We start from the raw sequence: 13,352 nt of genomic DNA on the forward strand, positions 1-13,352 counted from the left end.
TTGGACCTGGTCGGCAACCAACCACCGCAGCTGGTCACCCTCCCTTCCCCCTCCCCACCTGGGAATAGGGGAGGGAATTCGAGGGGTGAAGGGAGACTCACAGGCTGAGATAGGAACAGTTTAATAATGGCAATAAAATGAGAACAATGACGATGATAGGGGAAAAAAAAAAAAAGAAAAAAGAAATATATAAACAGGCAATGTACAGCGTAATTGCTCACCACCCGCTGACCAATACCCAGCCCGTTCCCGGCCAGCGACCCCGAGATACCAAGATCCCCCAGTCACAATCCCGGAAGCGAGAGAGCCCCTTCCCAACCACCCCTCCTCTATACAGTGAGCATGACGTTCCATGATATGGAATATTTCACTGGCCAGTTAGGGTCAGGTGCTGTGGCCGTGCTCCCTCCCTGCTCCCTGTGCCCTTGCGCACGGGCAGGACATGGGGAGTCGGAGAGTCCTTGAAGTCTCGGTAGCAGCTGAAAACACCAGTGTGCTATCAGCATTCTTCCCATACCAAACCCAAAGCTAAATCCAAAACACAGCACTCATCTAGTCACTGAAAAGGAATATTAACTCTATTTCAGCCCAAACCAAGACAGTAATTGTATTTAGTCAAGTTCTAAACTAGTTTTATTTTAATTTAGAATTCTTTCAAAGGCCATAAAATATTGCCTTGGCTTCTGAAGACACTTATAGAAAAAAGTTTTAGAGGTCATGAAATGAACATTTCAGACAAAAATAAAGGGAAAGCCCTCATCTTTGCACTCAAAGGTGGCCTGAAATTCACCTTCTCAAAGTGAAGAAAAAAGTCCAGCATCCATTTTCAGTACAGTGAACTGCTGTGCCTTTATATAGCTTACATGCTGGGAAGTTCTCTAATTACTAAATGACATGTAGTCTTATGTCTTGGGAGTAAAAATAATAAATGTTTAATCTAAGCCTAAGAGGGACATTAGTAAGAGGAGACTGTATGCCTTTATGGAGAAGTGAATTGCAGTAGGCTGGGTACTGCAGCAGAAAGCATGTAATACAAGGTCTACCATTATCTTCTATTTATCTCTTGTCAAGAAACTGCATTATGATTAGTAAGAGCTGCAAACACCATATAAAGCATCTTGTGGATTATTTCTCCATCGATTCAGAAAAACATGGTCACTCACAAGTATGACAAAATGTTGTTTCACAGTATGCTGAATCTTGCTGTTGTGGTTCTTCTGTTTTTCCCAGTAGAAATGTTTATGTCTCTCTTCTCTGTTGACAGCAACTCAACTAATGAGGGAACTAATGTAAAGAAGTGCTGCAAAGGATTCTGCATTGATATCTTGAAGAAGTTGTCTAAAACTGTCAAGTTCACATATGACCTGTATTTGGTGACTAATGGGAAGCATGGCAAAAAAGTCAATAATGTGTGGAATGGAATGATTGGTGAAGTAAGTTCTGTTAGGTAAAAGAGCTCTTAAGTAAGAACTTAGCAATTTTTGGTTTTAATTATTTTGGAGAAATGAGGTAATGTCTGCTGAGTAATATTGGTGGTGTCTTCTCTTTGTGGATCAGGTGGTATACCATCGTGCAGTTATGGCTGTGGGGTCTCTCACTATTAATGAAGAGCGCTCTGAAGTGGTTGACTTTTCAGTACCATTTGTTGAGACTGGGATTAGTGTCATGGTGTCACGGAGCAATGGCACAGTTTCACCATCTGCTTTTCTAGGTATGATTCTCCAACCCATCCAGATCATTTAATTGCATTTCTGTAGAGTTGGGTAGGTTTCATTCTTCATTAAGCTATGTAGTGTCTTGACATGTTTCTGTCAAGTTTTGAATTTTACATTAGGAAGTTTGTACCATGTTAATATGCTGATTAACATGATTATTAACACATGAAGATAGTGCTGTTGGTTTCAGATGCAGTAAGTGAAAACCAATGATAGTGACTTCAATATGAAAAAAAATCCCACAAACCTTCAGTTGGGAAAATTATTTCTTCAAAAACTGCTTATTTACAAACTAATTTATGCTTGTTTAGCCTATTATAAATGGTTCATTATCTTTTTAACATTCACATTCACGAAATAATTTAAAAACCCCTTGTAGAACATTGTAGAATAGCTAAGAAAAAGAGACTTCCTTATGCTTAGAAGAGATCTGACAGCTAATTTGACAACAGTTGGCTTCTGAACATCATGCTTCTGCACTGAAGAGCTTTTGAGTATTTTCTCCACTGATGTAACTGAGCAGTGGAGTTGTGATGATGCAGTTGAACAGTGGAGATATAGCAAAGAAATGAAAGGCTGGGCAGAAAGGAGGTGGGATATAAAGAAAAAAAGACTTTGGTCTTCTTTCCTTGTTTGCTTCTTGTTTCAATTGTTCATTTCTCCTCTCATTATTTCCTTCTCTTTTAGTGCTTATTTTTTACTTCTGTATTTGGTGGTTAGCCTGAATTTACCTGAAGCTCAAAAGAGAATGAGCCATGAGATGGATCAAAAGTGCCTGGAATGCTGTTATGTTCCTCATAGTGTATTTGGGCCCAGTATTTTCAAAGATATTTTGCACAGGAAAATAGTGCTAATGACACTAAAATAATTTAAGTGAAAAAAAAAAAAAACAACAAACCAAACCAACCAAACAAACAAAAAAAAAAAAACACCAAAAAAAAAAAAAAAACAAAAACAAACCAAAACACCCAGTATTTTCCAGATATCTCATGGAACAGTTTAGTATGTTCAAGTCCGTTGGGTCAGCAGTGATGCCATTTTTTCATCACTGATTGTATGGGATTTTTTTTGAGAAACACACTCGCTAAGTGTAAGTTCTTCACTTCCACTGAAATCACTTGTAGCCACTGAGGAGCAGATAGTTGGTGTAGAGTCACCTACAAGTGGGCAAATAATTGGGTTTTCTTGCACAAGAATCATCAGTTTGCCACAGAGCTTATTGCTCATACCTGTTCCATAAAGGTATGTTACAGAGATGATACAAATAAATATAACACAGTAGTAATCAAATAACTTCCCAAACTTGGTGATACCTAAACCCATTTTGTTGGTGGTTAATATTTTTGTTTAATGAATGAAAGACTTTTCAATGAAATTATAAAAGACTGTACTTTTAATGAAAATATTCAGATAGTGTCTTTTCGATTCTAAAAGTAATTGATTTATAAAGTTGGTGATTTTTTTTAAATTTCAGTTGCAGCGTGTTGAAATTATAATTTTAAATATAAGTGCTGGGTGTTTTCTAAATATGCTGCAAGTGCAGTTGATTTTTACTATGGGATATACTTACCTCTTAAAAACCTGCTTCCAGCTACCATCAAAAGAGAGGCTGCTTTTGCATTTTTCACGACAACATAATTATTCGATTTCTAAAATGCACTTAATGTTATTGGTTTATTTGGGTATACATATAATTCAAAAAATAATAGCATTACTTTTGAACAAATTTGATTTACTACACCAGTAAATCAGGTCTGCGCTCTCCAAAGTATGTTCTGGCTTTTTAGATGTAGATGAAACTGCCACTTTGCTGGAATTGACTGTGTATTTCGATGAGGTGTGCATAGTAGTAAAATGCTTTGTCAGGCAAAATACTATCAGGCAGATAACTGAATTTATTCATAGACTGATTTTGTTTCAATTAAGTGAATGTCTAAGAATAGAGTAATCTTACATAATCTTTTTAAAAGATTTTTAAAAAAATCTATCAAATACAATGTTATTTTTTTTCTAAATAGTACTTGATTGCAATTCATGAAATACCTGTTTTTGTGATTTGTTACCATGAATGTAGTCAAACACAGGACTTTGAACTAGATTTTCCATTTGGTGGTTGTGTCCAATAGATACAAGTAACTGATGTGCTGACAGCCTCTTCCTCATTATCTGCTGTGTTCTGATTCTGATTTGGGTGTCTCCTCCAAATGAGAATTTTATCCACATTAAAATGTTTTCATATCATGCCAAAATTCATATATACTAGATCCACAAATATTTTTTTTTTAAAGATTCTGTGGAGATTTGATTCAGCTTTATTTAAACAAACAAAATAACAGAAACCTCAAAAAGAAATTTCTATATTTTTAAGAGGGAGAAAGTTCATAGATGAGGCCAGTTTTCTAATTTGGAGTCATTGATGGAATAGGAAATCTATGCCCCTATTTATTTTATGTATTATTTAAGTATTGGTTTTGGTGGTGGGAGGTGAAACTTGAAGTTAGTGGAGTAATCTTTCTGAATTGCTCAATATTCTCCATTGCCAATCATTGAAATTGTACACTGGTAGGTCATCTATTAGTATTTTTCTGCCATATCATTGCTTTATTGAAAGTTCTTATAAACCCTGCTGGTTGCCTGAGGGAAGTTCTCTTTCTGTCATTTGAGAATCAAAGAACAGTGCTGAATGTGTAATTTGATCTCTAATATGACAGGAAGATTGACTTTGTTATTCAATTTATTTTGTACTTGTTCAATTTTACTGCTTGCTATTGTAAATAGCTTTTTATTTTCCTATTGCTTCTTTTAATCCTCTACCTCATTACCAGAGTGCTTAAATTATTAGAGTATTCTGCTTAAACCACTGGTTATAGCTTTTTCACTATAGCTTGTTTTGCCCTTTGCCTTATTTAGATTTTGACGAATTACCATTGCTGTTTCTACACCATTGCCTTTGATAAGAGTTTTATCAGCCTTGCTTTCTTCTATGAGAATGCTGTCAAAATTGTATGACACTTTTATGTAAATTCCAATTTAAGAGTTAATATGTGAATTCACAGAATATTTGTTATCAAGTCTATTTGGCTACATAATGCCCTTTACCTGTTTGCATCTGAATGGGTCTTTCTTTGCCTTTTAAAAATTCTGTTATTTTGCTAACTTACTGTTCTCTTTCAAAAAAATAATTATAGTAATTGAAAGAACTTCATAACCTCTCTTAAAAATAAAATATTAAAAAAGTATAAATATAAATATATATATATATATACACACACACTGCTCCTTAACCCTATCTTAAAAACAGAAAGCTAACAGTTTGACTTAAAATTTCCCTGCCTTGCCTTTTTAGTTCACATCCAAAATCACTTGGGACTATTTGGAATTTAGTCTTTTCTTGGTTCAAAATTTCTGAAGAAATTGTAGCAAAGGTAAATGGTCTCAGGAGATTTCTGTGCTTGGGCCCAAGTTATTACACTTCATTCTTGTTCTGGGTGAATTATTCATGGTAACTCTGGAAAGGTTCAGACTGGGCTGTTGGGTTTAGCACACCTCAACTCTCACTTAGTTGTTTCCTGCAATGATGGAAGAATTTTCAGTTGTTTAAATCTTAATTTAAATTCAAAGAATGAAGAAGTTAAGATGGAGGAACCTCTTGGGCTTTCAAAAACAGGCAAAGCATTGGAACACACTAATTTCTTGTCATTTCAAATGCTGCTTGATTCTGTCCTAATTTGAAATAGTATACTCAGATTTTTTTTTCCTCACACTTCAAAGCACACTCACACTTGCATTATCTACCAAAATTAGAATATAAAATTCCCCCAGATAAGCTGACCTGAAAAAGAGATATTGCTTTGCCATCTAAAACCTTTGCTACATATATCCTTATACCCCAGGGACTCTTGAAATGACAGAGAATTTGTGATTGGGCAAGGTGAAATTTAAGAACTTTGTGTCACCAATCCTTTCAAAAAAGTTGGTTCTTAGTCTGGTGTTTGTAACTGCTTTTAATTTTCTGTTCCAACCTAATTCTTTTACTTAATCATGGTTTTTCTGTCTTTCAAACTGATATTCAGTTTTCCTTAAAAACCTTTTGATTTCAAAAATGTGGTCCTAGATGAGAATGAGACTTTCAAAAGGATGTGTTTGCAGTTGGTAAAACGAACAACCTCATTGCAAGTAGATGAAAGTGAACATAGAAAAAAAATCTGAAACAAAAAAATTTAGCCTGAGTGCAAGTATTTAGCTTTTTTCCCTAACACTTTTTGTTGAATAGAAAACAAGAGAGAAGTCTACTTCACTGAATTACCAAATGTATTAAACATATGCTTAATTGCTTTTGCTCTGCAGAAACACTGTCTTAATGGTTGGATCATTCTGTTGATAACGTATAACATAAGATGAATAGAAATGGACTACCTGATTGTAGACTGAATAAGCAGTGAGTCAAACCAATTATTTGCCACTCAGTGTCAGTGAAGGCTTTGTCAAATAAAAGTGTGCAGCGTTTGGTTATGAATTGCAACTTGCATTTAAGATTTGGAATTTATGAATTTTGTGTGTGTATATACGATCAGCAGTTCTTTATATATTGCTACTTATTTATTTCCTAGCATTTTGGTTGGTAAAAGTTAATTTAAAGAAAGCTACTGGACTTGCCTAGCCGAAGACATTAGAATTCTTGTGCTGTGACTGGTTTAATGAACTGTGTTTCTGTTTCTCTTGCCTGTTTTGCTGCAGAACCTTTTAGTGCTTCTGTCTGGGTGATGATGTTTGTGATGCTTCTCATTGTGTCCGCCATGGCTGTCTTTATATTTGAGTACTTTAGTCCTGTAGGATATAACAGGAACTTAGCACAAGGGAGAGGTAAGTTTTCCACTTTATACAACCCTAAAACTATTAAAAAAATCATGTATTTCCCATCCCTTGCACTCTATCTTTTAAAAATAAACATAACATAGGAATAAAGCAGTAAAAGCAGCTATGAAACTGCTCTTCATTTAAAATATGATTTCTTGAGGGCTTATATGCTCATGTTTGTATTTAATTAATTGGAATGAAGACATATAGAAGGGTAGGTGATATCAGAGAGCTGCATTCAGGCAGTGTTTGGTTAGTATACAGTATCAGTTGTAGACTGCCAGCCTAAAAAAGCATTGGAATAAATTCTACAGACTTCTGACCCTTATGAATTCACAGTTGGCTCAGAGAAAATGATCTAAACTGGTGTGGTTTGGTGGATAATCTGAAAAAATAGCAGTTACATTGTGTATAATTTTATATAGTCCCTATAAATGTTTGATTAACTCAGCCTTGAAATGAGGCCAGTGACAGAAAGGCATCACTTCTTTCTGTGTAGCATCCATAGTTATAGAAACTTTATTTTCAAAATATACCAGCACAACAAATTTAATGCAGACCTTGCTTTTCTTAGTGAAAGCTACAGATGTATATTATTAGCACTTTGACCTGAGAATGATTCCCATGTATTGTCATGCCCTCATACTTCCCTTTCTTTACTTACAGTTGAGAATGCAGCCTGTTTTTAATTTCTAAATCATACTTGCCTCATTTTATAATGAGAACTTCCAGTTTGGTGAACAGAGTTCTGGAGACTATTACAAGTTAATGGTTTATTCTAGATTATGATTGGTTTGTTCCCTGAAAAAGAAGATTATTGTAATGTTCAGATGACAACATCATTTCAGTTAAATGGTAAATGTGTAACTTCTGTCCAAAATAAACAGTCTTTAGGAAGAGGAAATCAAAGGTGAATATAGACACTGGGGATCTAGGGGCTAGGCTGTGCTTTTCTGTGCCACCTCATGTGCCAGAATTGATTATTTAGTGTATTTACAGCTACAAAGGCTTGTTATGGCACTAGACCATCCTAATTTAGCTCTAGAGACTTGCCATGAATCCAGCTGCTGTTCGTTTTAAACATGGGAAGCTTCAAATACATGAGAATCTTTATGCAGATTACTTCTTTCCCTAGGCATTTTTGGCAGGATGAAGCTTGATGGTAATATAATCTCCAGTAGCATAAACAGAATTTTAGACTGCTTTCTTGGCGTATACTTTCCTTATCGTTGCTCAGAAAATACATATTACCCCTGTATCAGCTCAATCTTAAATGTCTCTGGAAGGCAGTTTCATAAACCAAAAGTCAGCTTCATTGTGTTTATTTTACTGCGCTCTATCTTCTTAGCACTTCAGCAGAATAGAAAGAAGATAATCTAAGATGTTGTGCTTGATTGCATTGTGAAAAATTTGCACTGTATTAGAGAGCATTTCTACTGAAATGAGATCATGTATTCAGGATACTCACTTTGGAGTTTAGTCTTTTAATAATAATTAAATTATTAAAATATAATTAAATTGATAACTAAATCTGAGTTTGTAATGTGCATCCCCTTGGATAAAGGGAGAGGGCAGGGAGGGAGGTAATAGTACAGGTGTCTGCATCAGAGCTTATTGTCTGAATTGCCATTTAATTGAAAAATAGATACTTATAAAAAGGTCAAATGAGTCACAGTCAGGGCAGGCCAGTTTCTCTCCACAGAGGATAAAGGGAGTCTAGATGATGAGCAGTATGTGATGAGTGCACTGTACTTACTTACAGCTGGGTAAGGACAGAATTCCCTTTATTTTCATAGGGCCTTACAAATCAGGCCTTTTAAGTGAATAATAACATTGCTAATCCACTTCTGCCACTACGAGGGCATGAGGGCATCGTGCTGACCACTTCTTGCTTTGGGATGAATTAAAAGCTGACTGAAAACAGGAATTACAAAAATTACAGAATTGATTAGCTGGGACAGGTTTTTACCTGTAATGCCAACACATTTGAAGCAATGGAACTGACTCTGAACACGTGAGGTAACCAGAGCCTGCTTTGCTCTAAGGTATGTGCCTGTCTGGGGAGCTCCTTTCTGTTGACTTACTGTCTCTTGAGTGCAAAGTTGTTTAAAAATAGGCGATGTATTCACACACTTGGATCTTAAATATGCTTACATAAAGTTCAAAAAGCATAATGTTGGAAGATTGGACATCATCAAAAATAATTTGGATGAGAAAAGTACTAGAATTGAATCATTAACACTTAAACCCACAGTTTTTCATTTTCCATGTTCTCTGGCAGAACAGACTGAAAGGGGCAATACTGTGGCACATACCTTACTGCAAGAGACATACCAGTTTACCTCTCCTCCAAACCTATGCTTTCTATTTTCATTTTAAAACTTTTGAACTAAATGCCACATAGAAGAATGTTGAATTATTTTTTACAAATATGGAAATTATTGTCATTACAATAGGGAGTACCTGTGGTAAATCCTGTGATTCCATTGGGAGTGCAGTGAATATGTATTGAAATATTTTTAAATCATGTCTTTGTGAGTAGTTTCTTGTTGTGACGTAGAGTATCTCACCAAGGTTTAATTTAGCTGTAACTAAAATAACTGTTCTTTGCAATTACAGATCCCCATGGGCCATCCTTTACCATTGGAAAGGCAGTGTGGTTACTCTGGGGCTTGGTATTCAACAACTCTGTGCCTGTGCAAAACCCCAAAGGGACAACAAGTAAAATCATGGTGTCGGTTTGGGCTTTCTTTGCTGTCATTTTCCTGGCCAGTTATACTGCCAACTTAGCTGCATTTATGATTCAAGAGGAATTTGTTGACCAAGTGACTGGACTGAGTGATAAAAAGGTAAGTCTTCAGCTCAAAGAGATCAGAGTCCATAATCCTTCTACAAATTTGTACATTGTGCTAAAAGAGCACTAATCAAGGTAATAAGCTAAAACTGGATGATTTCATTCTGAGTGTAACCCTTTACTAACAAACCTAAGACTCAAAGCATGAAAATATCAAACTGTTTCCAAAGTCTTTGAGTTGCCTTTTCAAAAGTAACTGCATTAATTGAACAGTAGCATTATTTTGTAATGGAAATCAATTCCTGTTTGATTAAAAGGAATGCTTCAACAATGTATAAAAGCTTAAAAAATGAAAAAGTCTGTCTGAAAGCAGGGAAGGTATATTTAAAATTACTTGAACATCTCCGTGTAGAATATTAATCATATATTAATTGACAAAATATTCATAAAATCAGAAACTGTCCAATAATTATCAGAAGCCAGTTAATGCTCCTGAAAAAATGTCACGTTGAAGCAAGACGTAAATTGCATAGGATAAGGCACAGAATGTTGATCTATTTGTGGAATATGCTTTCCTAATTCAAGAACTATAGTGAGAATTTCACTTTGAGCAGTAGACACTGATAGTTCACTTAAATCCTACTTGAGTTTCACACAAACTGACAAATAATACATACACATATTTTTTATATTGTTCTAGCTTGACTGAACTTTCTTCTGCTGAAAGTATACTTCCCAGTTGTTTGTACTTGTGAATTTTAATCAATAGTCTTATAAATCAGAAACCTAGCAATAACTTCTTTTTTATTTCATTTGTCTGACTGCTGTGCAATAGTGGTGTTGCATGGAGGGATTGAAGCCCGTGTGCAAAATTATTGTTGTGATGGATATGCACAAAATACATGAAGGACATGCTGTTTTCAAGTTTGTGCCCAGTTGTTTTAAAATGAAACTAAATATTGACATTAAGAAGTAATATTTAAATAGAGAATAGCACAAGGGAGAACTTCACAGGGGATTTTTCTCAAAGGGCAGAAAATAAAGCAAATTGTTATTCAAAAGAAGTCAACAGCTCAGATAGTCTTGTGTCTGTTTTTTGTTTTAACTGCTTTTTATGACCAGCCTTTTGATTGATCGCCTGAAGTATCAAAGCATAAATTGCAAGCATGGTTAGAGGAAAGACAGATAAAGAGAAACAAAAAATGATAGTAGTTTTGTTTTCATTAAGTTGTGTCATTGCAAAACCTTTGAGAGAGTATAAAGATTGTTAAATATACCTCTATTTCAAGATAATATTCTTAGTAAAAGACAGATAAAAGTTATTCTTCTCTTGAGAAAAAAAAAAGAAAGGATTTCATAAATGTCTTTCTCCTGTTAGTGAGAAAGTACAGAGCGTTTTCCTGGGAAGTCTAGGTTTTGGCAGGATTTGGCCTGCACCTGGCACAGCACTAGCATTCAGGTCTGCCAGTGCACCCTTATCTTCTTCTCTTTGCTGGCTGTTTGCCGCCCTCACCTATAGGCTGGGAAAATGTCAGTATTTGTTCTGTAGCTTTTGGCTAATAACTTCCTTATTTTTGTCATTTTTCTATTCTCTCTGCTAAGTAGGATTTTATTTCCACAAAAAGCAAAATAAAAATAGAACAATACTTGAATTGGAAAATACCATCTGTTTTAGTGTGGTCTGCTGATCATTTATTTGATCTGCTACCTTTGTTTTTATTTTACGGTTCAAATTTTGCCTGAAGCATATAGAGATAAATCAGGGGAGCCGTGCCTTTTCTGATTAAATTAAATAAGTCAGAAGTCCAAAAAAGCAATGATCTATTTCAAAACATTCCTCTTGTCATAGACAGGTTTTGCCTCCTTCACAATCCTGAGGATTCTCAGATTTTAAAAATTCAAATAATTAAGAGTAATTTATGAGAATATAATCTGATTCATGTTAAATTGGTTTTCTCCCCTCTTTGCCTTGTTGCTGCAATGTTGTTTGTAGGAGAACAGTTCAGGAATTTGCAACAATTTTACTGTAGTTCAGTAGAGGACTTGGGCTTCTGCTGCAAGCAAAGCGGTAATAGGCAAAGGCCAGTGGGAAGTGACAGAAGTATGTGTAAAAATAATTTTAAGTAATATGTAGTTCAATAAATTTTTGAAAAAACTTGTGGGCTGGTAAATCAGTTTACTATTCTTCCCCTCTCCCCTTTTTCCTTCTGCCACAACTGAAGAGTCAAGCTCTTTTGTCAGTGCTGTATTGTCGATACAATAAAGTATGCCCAATTAGAGGTACTGGGGTTTCTCAGTCAAGCTCCATGTGTGATGGGCTACAGAGAAGAGAAGCCAGGAAAAAACCCTTCCCTCTCTGTGCAGTCTTCCTATTCAGGAAATGTGTTACGCTCTAGCATCTGGTTCACCAGGTTTGCTGAACACATGATAATGTGCTATTTACCCTTCTTCACTTTAAGACCTCTCGATAGTTTCCTCAACCTTCATAATGTTGCTAATGAATTTCCGAATGCCATGTCATCTGTCACCCAGAAATACATGGCACAGCATGTACTGGAGTTACTAAGGCTGGGTGTTCATAAACTCAAATGATTCAGAAAATGAGAAGAAAATTATATTTTGACATTCTTGTGTGTGTAAAAGATTTTTAAGAGCTTTGTGTTCACAGAAAGGTACAGAAAATGAGTCCAAAAGTACCCAGCAAAGATGACATTTGGAGCACTGGTTATTTGGAGATCATTTATGACTTTTTCATGTAATGAGAGACAAGATTACTAAGAGAGAGTAGATAGCAGTGGACGGAATTGTCCTGAAAAGCATTTATCTGCTGTGATTCCTCCACACTGTCACATTTTAAGAAGTGCCCCACGTGCATGTGGTCTAGGGGATTCTCTTCAACCTTTATAGGAAGCCTTAATTATGTCATTTACAGGTTCCTTATTTTGGCAAGATTTACAGAATTCTTGTAACTTTGGCTTTATATTTTTGTGCAGTAAACTGTCACAAGTTCTGTGGTTACTTAGAGATACATCTGTGTGAAAACAGAGCAGGCTGAGGTCAAAAGGCAGCATGGATGATGGGGTAGTTAGGGTGACCCTCTTACTCCAATCCATCTCTCCACTTCAACATTAGCCCTTTACAGTGCTTTTTGGGGGTTGTCAGGCATAGATATCAACTGCATTTCAGTAACTAATGATTATAATAATAGTGTTGGAATTACTAATAGCTATATTTTTCAAAGATCAGAAATCAGATTGTCAGTGTTTTCCATCTGGTAAAAGAAGAAAGGAGAGAGTTCATATATGGGTGTTTTTCTGTCACTCCAAACCAGCCATAATTCCTGTTAAAATCTGTGTTAGCAGAGGGAGAATATTTACTCTTTGCTACTATTTTAGTAATGTTTTCCACAGTTTCTTAAAATACTCCACAACTATAACAAACAACTGCTCTGAATACCAGCCTTTTCAGGCAAGCATGCAAATCTTCAGATTAGGTCAGTATGTAATGTTTGTGAAAGATCACTTTACTGACTTACTGAAATTGTCAGTTTTATTAAGGCATATAGGTAAAACAAAGTAAAAGCAAAACATTGGAGTTTTGTTGCCATGTGACATAGTTCTAGCAGGTCGCAGAGCGTGGGAAAACAAGAATGGATTGGTTAGTCTTCTGAATAACAGTAGTTCTTTCCACAATTATGATTCAAGCATGGGGTTTGTGCATTCAATTTAAGGATTCTACTAATGGTTTTTAAAAAAATAGCATTTCAGAAAATGTCTAGGAAGGGAATTGCTTCCTAGCAGACATGATATATTTTATTTCCTATCACGGGGCTTCATGGAAAATGAGCACGTGTAGAGTCTTGATCCTTTTTTCTTTCTTGTCCCCTGCTGGCCACATAGTTCTTTGATGCAATCACAGAGCCTATATGCTTCTCCATGACATGTCAGTTCAGAGAATGTAAGTTTAAAATTATTGATGAGAACTTT

The 13,352-nt window shown here is 35.5% G+C and overlaps 1 protein-coding gene across 3 annotated transcripts in view; it reads left to right on the forward strand.

Annotated features, from left to right (window-relative positions):
* GRIN2A (glutamate ionotropic receptor NMDA type subunit 2A) overlaps positions 1-13,352 on the forward strand; it is a 191,412-nt gene that overhangs the window by 131,934 nt on the left and 46,126 nt on the right. For all 3 annotated transcript variants that reach the window (XM_042798701.1, XM_042798702.1, XM_042798703.1), the window contains exons 7-10: positions 1,265-1,433; positions 1,558-1,711; positions 6,453-6,578; positions 9,192-9,421. In XM_042798701.1, the coding sequence (XP_042654635.1) occupies positions 1,265-1,433; positions 1,558-1,711; positions 6,453-6,578; positions 9,192-9,421 (679 nt within the window). The remainder of the gene's footprint in view (positions 1-1,264; positions 1,434-1,557; positions 1,712-6,452; positions 6,579-9,191; positions 9,422-13,352) is intronic.

The sequence above is a fragment of the Tyto alba genome, unplaced genomic scaffold (assembly GCF_018691265.1).
Source record: "Tyto alba isolate M040663 unplaced genomic scaffold, T.alba_DEE_v4.0 Super-Scaffold_28, whole genome shotgun sequence".
In the NCBI taxonomy this organism is placed as follows: Eukaryota; Metazoa; Chordata; class Aves; order Strigiformes; family Tytonidae; genus Tyto; species Tyto alba.